Source organism: Eleutherodactylus coqui, chromosome 4, assembly GCF_035609145.1.
Source record: "Eleutherodactylus coqui strain aEleCoq1 chromosome 4, aEleCoq1.hap1, whole genome shotgun sequence".
Taxonomy (NCBI): Eukaryota; Metazoa; Chordata; class Amphibia; order Anura; family Eleutherodactylidae; genus Eleutherodactylus; species Eleutherodactylus coqui.
In genome coordinates this window covers 260,369,714-260,386,426 of record NC_089840.1, presented here as the reverse complement: position 1 = coordinate 260,386,426, position 16,713 = coordinate 260,369,714, and the positions used below count along the sequence as shown (strand labels likewise).

At 43.0% G+C, this 16,713-nt stretch overlaps 1 protein-coding gene across 1 annotated transcript in view; it reads right to left on the bottom strand.

Annotated features, from left to right (window-relative positions):
• The window catches only part of STK32C (serine/threonine kinase 32C), a 272,100-nt gene that overhangs the window by 31,365 nt on the left and 224,022 nt on the right, over window positions 1–16,713 (bottom strand). Inside the window, exons 3-4 of the mRNA XM_066598847.1 lie at window positions 7,889–8,040; window positions 2,135–2,308 (exon numbers count right to left, since the gene is read on the bottom strand). Of these exons, the coding sequence (XP_066454944.1) occupies window positions 2,135–2,308; window positions 7,889–8,040 (326 nt within the window). The remainder of the gene's footprint in view (window positions 1–2,134; window positions 2,309–7,888; window positions 8,041–16,713) is intronic.

Genomic DNA, 16,713 nt, shown 5'->3' with positions numbered 1-16,713 from the left:
AATACAACAGTGAATCTCCTGATTGGGATCTTGTATTTGGATTCTTAGCTTTTTCCTTACAGTGTCATAAGTTTCTTTTGCTATGGGACTGTTGCATTTTTCCTGCCATGTTCTGCTCCAACCAAAGACAAAAATATATTGAAGCCTGGCCTTTGGAATATTTTAAGAAAAACATTTTTTTTTAAAACATGCGTACATTTCTGATCAGAGGGGTCTGTGGCACAGGTCTGGAGGAAACATGAGAGTGTGAGTAATCACAACCTTTTTTATTTACACTGTTCCCAACACTGGGGCACTTTTATTTTTAGGAAAACTCCTCTAAAAGACCATTCAAGTATTATAAAGAATATTTTTTGTATCTTCAAAGAATATCCTCTTTAACTTCGTCATGCAATCCGGTGCTGATTAATCCCGGATTTGCACAGGATTACTAAGGAGCGGGCTCGGAATTCGAACCCACTTCATGTGTGGTGGGTGCCAGCTGTCAAATACAGCTGACACTCGACTACAGAGGTTGGATCAGAGATAACTCTGATCCCAGTCACAAACACTTTAAATACTGCAGTCAGTGCACAGCACAGTCACAGCACTTAACTCACTTGGCAGAGGAAAGAAACTTTCTCTGTCCCCCTAAACACCCCCACCCCTTCTATGATAAGAAAGCAGTGTACTAATCGATTGCTATGGCACCCTGGGGCCTTGTGAAGACTCCCAGGGCTGTCATTCAACCTATAAAACTGAATAGGATATCGGCAAATATTAAATATACTGCAATAAAAAGGTATTGCAGCATACTGTAAAAGAGTTAAATTAAGTTTACTAAAGTTTTCTTTAGTTAGTATGAAAAAATAGATATTAAAAAAAAAATGTAATTCCCCGTATACACATACAAAATTAACCGTTTAAAAATTAGCAGAGTTGCTATCTCCACATCCATAAAAGTCTGATCTGTCAAAATACTGCATTATTTATCTGCCATGGTGAATGCAGTCAGAAAAAAAAACCTATGCAGTGTCAGAACTTCACCTTTGTGGTCACCTTATCTGACCCTTAAAAGTCGTATGTACCCCCAAATTGTACCAATGGAAACTACAGCTAGAACCAGAAAAAAAACCCTTTTGCAATCCCATTGATGGGATCAGAATAGTGCGATAGAAAATTTTTACAAATTTCTCAATAAATTATATGGTAAATTAAATGGTACCATTAAAAAAATACAACTAACCCCTCAAAAACAAGCCCTCATGTAACTATGTCACGAAAAATTTTTTTTTAAAGTTATGATTTTTTTTAAAGTGAAAAGAAAAAAAAACAAAAATGAAAAAATTTGAAAATTCTCTGGTTTTGAAAGGGTCATCAGTAGAGATGAACGAGCGTACTCGGTTCGGGTGTTTTTGGACTCGAGCACCGCTTTTTCCGAGTAACTGACTACTCGGACGAAAAGATTCGGGAGGTGCGGCGTGCTGGAGCGGGGGGTAGCAGTGGGGAACAGGGGAGCTCTCTCTCTCTCCCCCCCCCCCACTCCCCTCTGCAACCCCCAGCTCACCCCCAGTGCCCCCCGAATCTTTTCGTTCGAGTAGTCAGTTACTCGGACAAAGCGGTGCTCGAATGCAAAAACACCCGAACCGAGTACGCTCCCTCATCTCTAGTCATCAGCAGTTTGCTACTGTACTTTAACTAGTGAGCGAGTTACGTCTGAGGCTACTAGTAGTGATCAGTGAATCTTTAAAAAGTTTGGTTAAGCTAGTTTGACAAACTTTTGCAAAAAAAAAAAATTAAAAATCAGTTTGGTCCAAGTTTGGTAGAATTGAACCAGTTCACCAAAACTCCTAAAACTGGTGTGTAACACTCTAAGAGTGTTATACAGAGCTTTTATGGCTTTTAGACAGTGCTATACATCCGTGTTCAGGACTTGTGTTGAGTGAGCCCAAGCAGTAGAACTTTGTTAAAAGCTCAGTTTTAGTTCGTGCTGAACCGGGCTTATAGCAAAGTTCAACCGAAGCAAGGTTCTACTGGTTTGGTTCGCTCAACGCTAGCTACTAGTGAGGGAGCTATATCTGTAAGTGTTATCAAGAGGAAGTCGAATATTCTTATAGTTTCAGCATGAACATAACAACTTTTCTGACTACCATACCGATGGATTATATGTTGACTTCTTAGGTAATCTAATGCCAGAGCCATTTCACAAATATACAACTTGACAGCCTCTTCTGTAAACTGGACGTTTTGCTGTAGATGATACCGAAGATCTCCACCCAAAAGTAAGTCCACAACCATAAACATGTCTTCCTCATCCTGGAACGAATACCTGAAAACCATAAAATACGTTATGATGTATCACTCTGAAATACGGAAGTATCTGACTCTTTGTAATAAATAAATTACCCGAAAGCACTGCGGAATAAGTTGGTGCTATACAAACAACAAGGTCTGGCCAATCGAAAAGCAGGTATAGTAGATTAGCAGTCTAATACTACCAATACACTGTAAGGGAGTAGGTACTGTGTTTCCCTGAAAATAAGACAGTGTCTTATATTGTTGTTCAAAAAGGTTTAACTTTTTTACATGTATAGCTGCCTGGACATTATTTAAATTGACTTTTTTAATTAATTGTTAGCAGGGCTTAATTTTGGAGTAGGGCTTATATTTCAAGCATCCTCAAAAAGCCTGAAAAATCTTTTTGCATCCTCAAAGATTCTGGAAAATCATGCTATGTCTTATTTTCATGGTATGTCTTATTATCAGGGAAACAGGGTAGTTTGAAAACTGTCAGCCAATTTGGACAGCTTAGAACAGGACCTGGAAACGGTGGATCAAAGGGATAGCAGAGAAGAACAACTGCAGGTAGTATACTCCTCTACCCCTTCGGTCCCAGGATAGAATTTTGTCCCGACATCGGAGGGTCGCTTGAATGCTCGGTAGCCCAACCGTCAGATCAATATATAAAGCTGCACCAGATTAGTCGATGCACAATCACTTGCTTGCCAGCTGGTTGTATATTTCATGCAAATGAAATAAACCATTGGTGGCTTCACATCTCATGTGTATCAGGGATGTGCTGATGATAACGATGATTCTCTATGTGAGATGAACAATAATATTAATGATCATTCACCCTACACAGAGTGTGAATCTGCCTTTGTAAAGTCTAGAGAGACATGCCCTGATCTCGTTGATGCAACCCTTCTACATAAAAGTTTAACATAACTTTAGGGGCATACAGTAAAAATACCTGGTGGCCTGTTTTGGAGTCATTCTGCGGTGAATCTGCCAATTCCTGATTTCCTATGCTTCCATCTAACATAACCGGCAGCGTCTCAGACTACTTCATCCACAATGTGCTTTGTAAGTCTATGTTACTTCCCTTAGCTTCGGATGGACCAGCATTGAGCAATTATGTAAAAGTTATATGTAGAACTCGAGGACTGCTTTAAAGGGGTTGTACTAGAGTTACAAGTTATCCCCTATTCACAAGGTAAGGGAGTACTTTATTATTACTAAGGGTCTCATCGCCAAGACCTCCACTGATCTCAAGAATGGGGGTCCGGTGAGCCCATCTGTCTGTCACTTTGGGGGTCACTTTTCCTCCCACAGTAACATTAGAATGAATGGAGTGCTGAATGAATGGGGCTCACAGAAATACCCGAGCACTGGCCCCTAGGGTACTTTAGTAATCCCATTGAAAATCAATGGAGCATCAACGCACTTGTGCAACCAGAAGCTCCATTCAATCTTCTCACTGCAGGGCGTGCAGTAAGCCTGCAATAAGGAGGATGGGGAACACAGAAGGGCTGTGACAGTGCAGAGGGATCAGCCCTATTCTCCTCTGCACAAGGAAAGACTAGAAGCAATGGGATGAAGCTGAAAAAGAGGAGACACAGATTAGATATTAGACAGTGAGGGGGATCAATCAGTGGAACAGGTTGCCACGGGAGGTAATGAGTTCTCCTTCAAAGAAAGTGTTCGAACAGAGGCTGGACAGACATCTGTCTGGGATGGTTTGGTGATCCTGCACTGAGCAGGGGGTTGGACCCGATGACCCTGGAGGTCCCTTCAAACTTTCCCATTCCATAATTCCATTCTTGCGATTGGTTTGGGTCTCAGCAGTGAGATCCCCACCGATCAGCAAGTTATTCCCTATCCTGTGTACAACTTGTAATTCTGGTACAATCCCTTTAAGAATACATCAGCTGTAAATTTTTCAAGCTGAAGCAGATTTGCAAGAGAATCTGTGGTAGAAATCCAAGGCTGACCCTCCTATTTTTGCAGAGAACTTCCAGTTTGTCATGCCAAGGATGCAGATTAGTCCTATGGAATGGGGTCAACCTTTGTGTGTTTCTCAATGCGGAATCCACTTCCTTCCTCTACAAGGGTTTGAACTACAGCATGGATATTCCATTGACAATATTGGGAGGCGTATTCTATGCCAAAATCCAAGTGAAACTTCTGTCATGTATACATGCCTAATAGAGATGAGCAAGCGTACTCGCTAAGGGCAAATACTCGAGCGAGTATTGCCTTTTGCGAGTACCTGCCCGCTCTTTTCAAAAGATTCGGGTGCCGGTAGGGGGGAGCGGTGAGTTGCGGGAGTTAGCAGGGGGGAGCGGGGAGGGGGGGGGGGAGAGAGAGATCTCCCCCCAGTTCCTCCCTGATCTCCCCCGCAGCTCCCTGCTCCCCGAATCTTTTGAGACGAGTGGGCAGGTACTCGCAAAAGGCAATACTCGCTCGAGTATTTGACCTTAGCGAGTGTGCTCGCTCATCTCTAATGCCTTATAGCTCACTAACAGTCCTATGTAAAAGCACACTTCAGGTACAGTATAACAAATAAAGGAGGTGTGCCCTAAAATAATTTTTCACGTTTTTTGACCAGACCCAAGTTCTCAGTAGTCTCTAGTATGTGATGGCTAAAGTGCTGGGAGTTGTAGTTCAGCAGCAATAGACCATATACTGAATACAGAAGCCAATAATAAAATGTATTAGGCTTAAACAGACAAATGTCTGAGTATCCTTGTGCCTTCATTTCCAATAGCGTGTGTCATTGTTGATTCTCAGGTGAAAAGTAACATCACAAAATAGGTTATAAAAGATAATGTAATAATATAAAGAGGAAACAAGCGGCAGGCGTGCAATGAATCAGTGACAGGCCGGGCGGACTGACAATGAGAGCGCTGCGCTTATTGTCTTATTTCAAATTCAAATGTCAATTGTGTTCTGCTGGCAAACCTGTTATAGGTCATGTAATGAATTTGGCACTAATGTCTGATGCTACTCCAAGCCATGCTCCCCCGAGCAGGCAGAGATCAGAGAATATGCATTTACCAGCATTTAACCCATGTCAAGTCATGCAGGCAGCATTCAATCTGAAAAAATGTGATTTATCTAAATGTATCATTTTTCAGTTGCCAATGCCATGGCAGGAATAAACAATGATTCACAATGGTAATTCAGTGCCTGCAATGTATTCCTATACACTGCAAGCTGGAGGATTCATTTCCTTGCAAATTCCGACTGACAGTGTTACGTTCATGCAGGGCACCAATGTGGTGACCCTCACAGACTTCACCAACATGTCAAACCTCTGCACAATTGTTGTCTGCAATGGGCCAACATATCTATGCATTAAGACACCAACACAAGGGAAAAATCAATATTGAAGTGGTAACGCTCTCCCTGACCGACTTTGACGTGATGGTCCCTGCCTAAAAGCAAGGCGAATGATCTGATAGGGACAGTGTCACACCTTGAACCTAGGGGGTCCTATGGATGGAGGATAGGGAAGAATATATAGTAGATGGAAACTACTACTAGCTGCGGGTCCTGTCTGAGACAGCACTGACTGCTTTCACTGCTCTCTCTGGGCTCAGTCACATAACTGACGCGCTCAAAAAATCGTGTGACCTAAGCGGGCGGCACTGCGAAAAAACGCTGCTAGCTGCGTTTATCCGCACGAAGGGCTTGGTCACACAGGCATTTGTACGCTCAAAAAGAGCGCTGCCCGCTATTCTCTGCCACAGCTGTGCCACAGCTGTCACAGAGGAGCGCGATGTTCTCCCATTGAACTTAATGGAGCTGGCAATACAGCCAGCTCCATTGAAAACAATGGGCTGCCGACAAGCACTGTATTAATTTTCCGGAAAGGGCTTTAAATATAAGCCCTTCCCTGAAAACCATCCAAAAAAGTGTACAAAATAAAAAAAAAATTATACTCACCCCTCTGCAGCTGCCGGGGCTCAGCCGCATCCAGCCAGCTCTTCTCCTGAACTATCCTATCCCTTCATCAGTACAGTAGTTGCAAAGCCCATCAGTCAATCTGACTGGTGGATTCTGCATGAAAATGAGTCCTCCAGCTTGCAGTGTATAGGAGCAATCTGGAAATGCAGAAGAAAAACTCAAATTGCAAGAATTATTTTTGTGTAAAAATACTTGGATTTAAAATGCGATGAAACGTCAGTGAAGTTGTTCACAGCTTTTAAAGTAAAGATTAAAAACCAAAAATGAAATAATATTTATTAAAATGTTCCATAAATTCCTCATGCAGTGATTAAAATAGTCGCCTGTGCTCACAAAGTTCAGCTTTTTTCCCCAAAATGTAACAAATGTTACCTTGACATCTAACATACTATATTGACTACAATGCTGTAAATCATATTATCACATGGGTTAAGAATGGTATCCTCTCTCCCTAGGAAGAGCAACTAGAAGGAGTGAGGAGATGTAAAAAAGGCTCATTTGCATATTTCCCAGAGGAGCATGGCCTTATAAGTTTCTTCACACCTACTAGGTGCTCTCCCTAAGAAGAGAGGATACCTTTCCCTATCCACATTACAGGTCTTTCACTAACTCAGCCAGAAACCTACTGCACACTAATGAGTGGCAATCATCTATCTATCTATCTATCTATCTATCTATCTATCTATCTATCTATCTATCTATCTATATATAAAAAGACGAAAGCCCTGACTGACTGACTCGCCACTAATTCTCCAACGTCCCGATGTCATAGAAATTTGAAATTTGGCACGAGCATTGATTATGTCATAAATAGTAAAAGTTAATGGGTCCCAACTCGATTATTCAATTCTAAGCGCAAAAGAATTAGCGTCCAAATTTTACGTACGGAATCTAATTCTCTCACTTCCCGATGCCATAGAAACTTGAAATTTGGCACGAGCATTGAGTATGTCATAAATAGGAAAAGCTAATGGGTCCCGACTCGATTATTCAATTCTAAGCGCAAAAGAATTAGCGTCCAAATTTTACGTACGTAATCTAATTCTCTCACTTCCCGATGTCATTTTATATAAAGTAAACGTCACATGGTTACCTCCACGTGGTGTTTCCTGGGTAACGCAAAGAACCATGCAAAATGGTGAACATATTTTTTACCTCGGTATCTCTAAAGTAACCACGACTTCATAAGATTTTCCGTGTGAACACCAGATAAACACCAGCACCAAATTAACTCGGGCGAAGCTGGGTATATCAGCTACTTGTATCATATGATTATCCTTTCCTTTGGCTAGAATTCCCAGTCATTATTGTAAGGCTTGTTAAAAAGTTTCACAATGACTTGCAGGAAAGCTGCCTTCAAATAGGTGGCGCTGTAGAGACATTGTTCCATCTTCCTATTTTCAAATGATGATGATATGCCAATCTTGTTACCAATTCTAGTCATCTAGTATTGAAGCTCATTCCCATTCAAGTGAGTGGGGTTGAGCAGCAATAGCAGTCACAGCCCAAGGGTGAAAATTGAGTTATTTCTAGTGGATCTTTTATTTCAAGCCCCTTTAATCTTTATTCTTCATTGAATAGGTCAGCTAAATTACAATGCAAGCAAATTTGAGAATAGTTTCATAATTACATCCAAAATGACATAAAATCATCTTACCAAAGATTCACTAAAAAGACGTGTTCAATCTCTTGTAGGATTTCCAACTCTCTGAACACATTCCGGACTTCATCGCGCTCAATGCATTGCTGCTTGTTCATGTACTTCATGGCATACATTGTTTCAGTGTCTTTCTTTTGGACAATACAAACCTAAAATCAAGAGAAACAGAAGTTGTTATTGTTTGTACAAACCAGTTACATTTATTTTGCTTTGTCTGCCTATTGAATACAAATGACCCTTATTTTAGACACATCTCAAGCCTAAATGGGCAGATGAGTCCACCTGTACAGAAGCAGAATCTATTCATCAAGCATCGCCTTAAATACCCTAGAGAAGCCATCACCATGCTTCTGCGTCTGCAGTTTGCTCAGAGCAATTGTCACTTCTTCCACTTCTGTAAATATGCTTTATTTGGCAGGAGAACACAAAGTCATGCTCCAATTTAAGGAACACTCTTGCAAAACGGATTGTGCTACACCTAATGCAAGGTCTGAGGGGTGGTTATGGCACAGGGTTCCGTTGGGTGTTCTTTGAATGCACTCGCCATGCACCACCCCCTTGGACCCTGAACTTGGCGTAATATGGTATGTTCCATTGGGGACCTTTCATACGGGCGGAATTAGTCCACAGGATTCACTGCAAGCTGCGGTAAATTCCACCTTCTGCGGAGTTTGATGCGGAATTAAAAATGGCTTAAAGGTATGTTCACATGGCGGAAGTCACCTTGGAATTTTCCGTGGTAAATTCCACCTCAAAAACAGCGTCAACACCCGTGGATTTTGCAGCATTTTTTTGCGCAGATCTGTCCTTGGAACTTGCACTATCAGGCCTTAGTCACACGGGCGTTTTTTCACGCGATTTGCGCATCGCATGACGGATGCGCATGCGCAAATCGCGTGACCGGCGCCGAAAAATCGGCCCAAAAATCGCCCGAAAATCTGCTCCTAGCCGCGTTTCATTAGAAACGGGCCGGAGCTGTCCAGCGCATTGCATTCAATGGAGACGGCAATACAGCGGCTCCATTGAATGCAAGCGCTGCGGGCGAGTGTGCGATGAATTGTCGGGAAGGGGTTAAATATATAACCCCTTTCCTGCAATGCATCCTGAAAAGTGAAAAAATAAAAAAAATGTATGTACTTACATGCTCCCGGCAGCTGGAGATCCCGGCGGCCGTCCTGCAGTGGGTGTGAAGGGGGTGTGACTCAGGCTTGCCCCTGATTGGCTCAGCGCTGAGCCAATCAGAAGCAAGTCTCAGTCACACCCATTCATGAATTCATGAATGGGTGTGACTGAGATCAGCCTCTGATTGGCTCAGGCTGAGCCAATCAGCGGCAAGCCTGAGTCACACCCCCTTCACACCCACTGCAGGCCGGCCGCCGGGATCTCCAGCTGCCGGGAGCATGTAAGTACATACATTTTTTTTATTTTTTCACTTTTCAGGATGCATTGCAGGAAAGGGGTTATATATTTAACCCCTTCCCGACAATTAACCCCGCGCACGCCGGCAGCCCATTGCTTTCAATGGAGCGGCTGTATTGCCGCTCCATTGAATTCAATGGGCAAACATCGTTCTTCTCTGCCACAGCTGTTCCAGCTGTGGCAGAGAAGAATGATTTGTCTTCTATATGTTCTCATTGGGGTCGGCGCTGCTGCCGCCGGCCCCATTGAGCGCATATAGAGAAGAGAACAGGAATCGCAGATCGCAGATAGGTGCGATCTGCGATTTCTGTTCTCTAATTTATCGGACGAGCGCATAAAAAGCGCTCATGTGTCCGATACCATTGCAAAGCAATGGTTTTAAAAAATCGCCGGACGCATGCGCATGCGCAAATCGCGGCAATAAACGCCCGTGTGACTAAGGCCTGAAAAGTGAAAAAATAAAAAAAATGTATGTACTTACCTGCTCCCGGCAGCTGGAGATCCCGGCGGCGGCCTGCAGTGGGTGTGAAGGGGGTGTGACTCAGGCTTGCCCCTGATTGGCTCAGCGCTGAGCCAATCAGAAGCAAGTCTCAGTCACACCCATTCATGAATTCATGAATGGGTGTGACTGAGATCAGCCTCTGATTGGCTCAGGCTGAGCCAATCAGGGGCAAGCCTGAGTCACACCCCCTTCACACCCACTGCAGGACGGCCGCGGGGATCTCAGGCTGCCGGGAGCAGGTGAGTACATCCTTTTTTTTTATTTTTTCACTTTTCAGGATGCATTGCAGGAAAGGGGTTATATATTTAACCCCTTCCCGACAATTAACCCCGCGCACGCCGGCAGCCCATTGCTTTCAATGGAGCGGCTGTATTGCCGCTCCATTGAATTCAATGGGCAAACATCGTTCTTCTCTGCCACAGCTGTTCCAGCTGTGGCAGAGAAGAATGATTTGTCTTCTATATGTTCTCATTGGGGTCGGCGCTGCTGCCGCCGGCCCCATTGAGCGCATATAGAGAAGAGAACAGGAATCGCAGATCGCAGATAGGTGCGATCCGCGATTTCTGTTCTCTAATTTATCGGACGAGCGCATAAAAAGCGCTCATGTGTCCGATACCATTGCAAAGCAATGGTTTTAAAAAAATCGCCGGACGCATGCGCATGCGCAAATCGCGGCAATAAACGCCCGTGTGACTGAGCCCTCACTTGGCAAAATCCATCTTCAGAATTCCAATACGGAAAATCGCATTTCCGCATCAAAGAAAATTCCACACCAAAAGCTGCGTGTAAAGCCATGAATTTTGACGCAGTCTTTGAGGTGGAAATTGACCTAGAAAATTCCGTGGCAAATTCCAACGTGTGAACATATCCTAACTCTGCCAGCAATTCCACCTCAAAATCCATAATGGGACTTGCAGGCTTTGGTGTGGTATTCCGCAGCTGCGGATTTGGCTGCGCCTCCTAGCGTAATTTAGACCCATGTGATAGGACTGCTGATGACCTCTATGGGCATCCGTTAGGGAATGCAGCATGTAGTGGAAAGAGCAAAGCTTGCAGGGCATGGGCAAAGGCAACGTCCAATTGTGGCTGCAGTGACAGGTGAGTTATGCTGGCAGTACGCTATGACACTTTCGTTTTATTCCTGCCTGTGGTGATAATGAGATGACTGCTGAAATGGGATTTCAGTGGTCAGTGTGAAAATAGCAAGATTTAAGTTTTTTTATACACTCTCTTCGTAGGAAGCATGGTGTGGAACAGGTTGCCACAGGAGGTGGTGAGTTCTCCTTCAATGGAAGCCTTCAAACAAACGCTGGACAAATATCTGTCTGGGATGATTTAGTGATCCTGCATTGAGCAGGGGGTTGGACCCGATGACCCTGGAGGTCCCTTCCAATTCTACACATCTTTGGAATTTGTCCAAAAATCATGGAAAGGGTCAAAACGGACACCAACATAGGGGACTGAGTGTAATCTTTGCAATGAGACCCCCACTCTTCTGCATACGTCAATGCCCAAAGGTGGCTGACAGCACTTACAGACATTACATTGTAAAAATGGTGGAATCTACCAAAACATAATAAAGATGGTAACTCATGACCTATTTGTCACTTTAGAAAGACGGACTTTGACAACCACCACCATGGCTTAATAATCTCGCCCATTCTCCTCTATACTGGATAGGTTTCGACCTGCCAGTGATTGATGAAGCCATCTATACAATCCCTAAACAAGACAAAACTTTTTTGGCTGACAACCCCCGTGTCTGGGGGGGGGGGGGGGGGGGCGGGCGGATGTGCAGTGGGGCTGCAATTTTAGGCAGATCCTTTCTCTGTTTTCTGCTGGAGTTATTGGATTGTGCAAATAAGTAAAAACATTGAATATGAAAGACTGTAATCTGCAGAAAGAAGCCATCATCCATCAAATGTGGTGCTCATCGAAAACACTTCCAGAAATATCACTCCTCCAGACTGCTGTGCACGGAGCAATGGAGGGGGTTAGTTACTGCACAGAAAAACATTCATTATTGCACATTGACAGATACTTAATATGAGTTTTACACTGCAAGCCAGCAATAAAACATTCTGTCAGAAAATTAATTGAAAAAGAGAAGGATTTCAAGGTGTACTCAGTGCCAAAGCACCTGCTCGGGGAGTCAGGTGGGAAGAAAGAGGAATCTATAGCCTGAAGTTATCAGTATTAAGCAACCCACTCAAGCAAAAAACAGCTCTGATATTCTTAATAGTGTAATTAGCAAACTAAAATTACCAATACTACAAGGAGAGTCTATCCAATGTCTGTCCCTACGAAGAAACTTAAGCCCCTTGATAACATACGCTTCTTTATTGCGTGGCAAGCTATAGTTTTTATCTATTCTATTTTGGGGTAGATATAATGTATTAAATAACTTTTCAGAATTTTTTGGGGAGGGCAGAGAGAAATAATACATCAACTCGGCGCTTATTATTTTTTACAGCATTCACTACATGCAATATAAATGACAGGATAATTTTTTTCTTCTGCAGGTTGCCAACATTATGCAGTCAAACCTCAAGTTTCATTGTCTTCTGGTTTTAACGGTTTCCAGTTTCACTGATATTGCAAGATAGAATTTTGCCTCTAGTTTCACTGGCTGCTTCTAGTTTCACCGGCTGGCTATGATTGGCTGGGAGGGCTGTCACTCAGCCAATCAGAGCAATCTCTTGCTGGGAGGCAGGATAATTCAATCCCCATCACTAGCAATAGATGATTTGCCAGCTTGACAACCGCCCGGTAGTTGGCCAGAAGCTCCAAAAGCAGTGGTGGGGACGGCACCTGAAAGGCGAGTATTGATGCCACCTGCAGTCCTATGGCACACCACAGATAACACACAGCTCTACATTAGGCTGCTTTTTTTGGTATTAAAAACCATGTTTATTCTTTATTAAATGTGATTTAGCGTTTTTTGGAATGTCTAGAATGAATTAATTGGATTTACATTGATTCCTATGGAAATAATTACCTCGAATTTCATTGGTTTCAAGTTTGACCAATGGCTTTCAGACGGATTACCAACTAAACTAGAGGTTTGACTGTGTATCTTTTAAGGTTTTTCCATTTTTTTACAGTAAGGACCTTCTTTTTGGAAAATACTTTTTTTTTGCATTCCAGCTTTCAAAGACCTATCACTGTTGTATTTTTCCATGGACGTAGTTGTGTGAGGTGTTTATGTGACAAGCTGTAGTTCTTATTGGTACAATTTTGGGGTACATATGACATTTTGATCACTTTTATTGCATTTTTAGCAGGTGAAATGAGCCAAAAAAAGCATTTTGGCTGTTTTTTTTGCTTTTTTCTTTTCTATAACATTTGCTGCGTGGGATAAAAAGTCTGTTCGGTTTATTGGAAAGGTCGTTAGGGTTGCGACGATGTAAAACATGTTTAATCTCATTCTTTTAAACAAAAAAAATGGGGAAAAGTGAACAAAAAAAGGAGGTACTGTTTATTATGTGGCGTTTTTGGACTGTTTTTATTTGTTTTATATCTCTGCAGGGAACTTCAGTATTGCAGTGCATTATCATTATTCCTTTCTATGACAGGCCATGACAGACCTGGACACCATTGACTGGCATCTACTTAACATGACAACCCCTTGGCCCTCTGCAATTTCATGGTGGAGGGCCGAAGACATCACCGATGAAGTGCCCGCCCTCTGTTAACTTCATACATGTCATAATCAACACTGATGGAAGTACGTAAGAAGTTAACAGCAGGAATTGGTGTTCTTACCGATCCCTACTGTTGCAGCTGCAGAGGGACAGAGCCTGTGTCATCCACATGATGTGAATATACATGATTTTGCTGGAACCCCTTCCCACTCAAGAGGAATATATATATATATATATATATATAATATATATATATATATACACACACACACACACACCTCTTGGGGCGGGAAGGGGTTAAACATAACTTTGTTCATCATGTAAACCAGCGATATGCATCTGTAGGCTGCGTCAAGAATGTGGAATGTAGTTCTGTGTATGATGTGATTTGCACCTACTCATACGTGGCACCAAAAAGGCAGATTTCCTTCTGGAAAAGAGCTATTTTACATACTTTTCCCCAGGATGCCTTGCCTTGAAGACTCTCTATGGGGATCTCCACAAGAAAAATCCATACTTTCTAAGAGGCAATAATGTTAAAAAATGCTCAATTGGCATCTTTACTATGGCAACTGGTAAGGATCGGGCAGAATCAACTGGTTTGGCTGCTGGATTATGCCCATCAAATGTAACGGTCCAGTATACAGAGAAGAGAGTATACACTGGTACTCTAGATTAAGCCCATTAAAAGGGGTTGTCCCACTTCTAGCTGTTTCATTGCAGGAAGCAGACAACTCCATACATTGCACAGTACACAATACCAGATCCAAGCTCATAGCATAAATACAACCCTAGAACCAAGCTAATAACAAATACAGTAGCAGAACTAAGCAAGTGTGTTACAGGGATGCCGATGGACTGACAGTAACGCCTTGTAATCTGAAGGAAGGACACAGAGCCAGGAGGATGATGATTCATGTAGCTCCACAAGATGCTGCCTCATGAATGAAGGAGATCATCTAATCAGGCATACCTAAGGTGAGCTATCGCTCCCAGCCTACAGTACATCTGTTTGGTATACCCCTACAAGTTGGCTGACAACCTGTGTAACTGCACAGGTCACATATGACTAGGGCCAGCCATGGTCCTCTCAGCAGCTTAGTCCTATTTAAAATAGGAATGGGCCTGAGCTGCAATACTAGGCATAGCCACTACAAAACGTACGGAGCAGTGCCTGGTAAACAAAAAAGGAGATCCAGCACTTGCTGGTGCAACCTGCCTCCTTCAACCAGCTGACTATTGAGGGGGCAGGAGGATAGACCATCAATATCAAATTTCCAAACAACCCCTTTAAAAAAAATGTATGGAAGATCTATAGCTCTAAAATTTGTCTTTGTTAGTAAGTTTTATCTAAACAGAAGAATACATTTTAATAAAAAAATTGCTAGTTAGAAACTTTGTTACAAAGTTTAGGTAAACTTTCAAAGGTTGATGCTCACTGCAGAATTTGTGCTTATATTGTGCATTGTCGTTAGGCATTACCGTCCTGTACTGTTAAATTAATTAATCCCCATTGTAAGAATGCTGCAAAGCCGACAGAAAAGGAAATATGTTAATCACAGTCTTGACAAAATCTGGCAAGTCACAGTAACAGAAGGAGCAGATCAGTTGGCTACTCTAAGATAAGGAGCCCACATAAAACAAGAGCCAGCAAAGGCTGGATCACGCAGAACGTGGGCATGCCAGACAGACTAAGCTGCAGGCCATGGACATAACTTTTAAGGCAAGTATGGGAGTCAAGAAAGAGAGGCGACGTCCTCAGCCTTACATGAACCATATACATGAAGTTTATTATATAAGCATCTCAAGTTACTGATGTGGGCTGAGAGAGAATCACTGACACAGTAACACCAGCAGCCAAGGCATTAACTAAGCCGTCAGCTGCTTTTGGAAGAGAGAGAAGTCTTCACAAGGGACTGCTACAAATAAGAGATTAGTTTAAGAAAAAAAAACAGGATGGATTTGTTCTGTTTCCAATTTCAAGCCGAAACAAAGTTACACGTCTGGCAAAACTTGTACTGAAGTCAACTGATTTCCCAAAGCGGTGAGTAATACAAGTGCTTACAATCCAGTAAAAGTATAAAACTTATTAGCCACAGGAGAATTATATACTGTATGTTATAACACACTTGTTGACGAATAAAAAATAATGCACCCAGACAGAGATGTCGGATTGCTGTAGAACTCAGCATGTAGTTATGTCTCAGGCAGATATGGAAATGATTACAGTTGTGGGGATTAGATGAAAGGTCTTGCCATCGGAGGACGTAAAAGTGCCTCCCCGACTGCCCTATTAAAAGGCTCTCAGAGGGTATTTTTGTGTAGTGGACCTCCTATTGAGAGATCGTTGACTGCTAGACATGCCTCACTGATGCATTTGAAGATATTTTGCCCGGTTAACAGACTTTAAGAGAGGCGCATCATTGGAATCAGAGAAGCAGGATGACCGTTTCGATGACTTGCCCAATATCTGTTTGGAGGTGTTGGGAGCAGCGGTTACGTAAGGGCATGATTACATGGGAAACAGGCTCTGGACGGTCCAGATATTCCACCAGTAGAGAACGGTCCAGATAGTCCACCAGTAGAGAGCGGTCCAGATAGTCCACCAGTAGAGAGCGGTCCAGATAGTCCACCAGTAGAGAGCGGTCCAGATAGTCCACCAGTAGAGAGCGGTCCAGATAGTCCACCAGTAGAGAGCGGTCCAGATAGTCCACCAGTAGAGAGCGGTCCAGATAGTCCACCAGTAGAGAGCGGTCCAGATAGTCCACCAGTAGAGAGCGGTCCAGATAGTCCACCAGTAGAGAGCGGTCCAGATAGTCCACCAGTAGAGAGCGGTCCAGATAGTCCACCAGTAGAGAGCGGTCCAGATAGTCCACCAGTAGAGAGCGGTCCAGATAGTCCACCAGTAGAGAACGGTCTAGATAGTCCACCAGTAGAGAACGGTCCAGATAGTCCACCAGTAGAGAACGGTCCAGATAGTCCACCAGTAGAGAGGATTGTCTGATCCAACGACAAGCAGATCCAACAGTTTTATTGTTCACCATCCAGACACAGATGGCATCTCCATTACAGACTTGCCTCTGGCCAGAACATTTCGAGGTGCTTAGCAGTAGGAAATTTGGTGTCATGGTGCAAATTACATGAACTACCATTAGCACACCAAAACTATCACCTTTGTTTGTAGTTGTGTCGTGAATGAGAAACCTGGACTGCTATGGACTGGAACCATATTGTCTTTAGTGATGAATCCAAGTTCT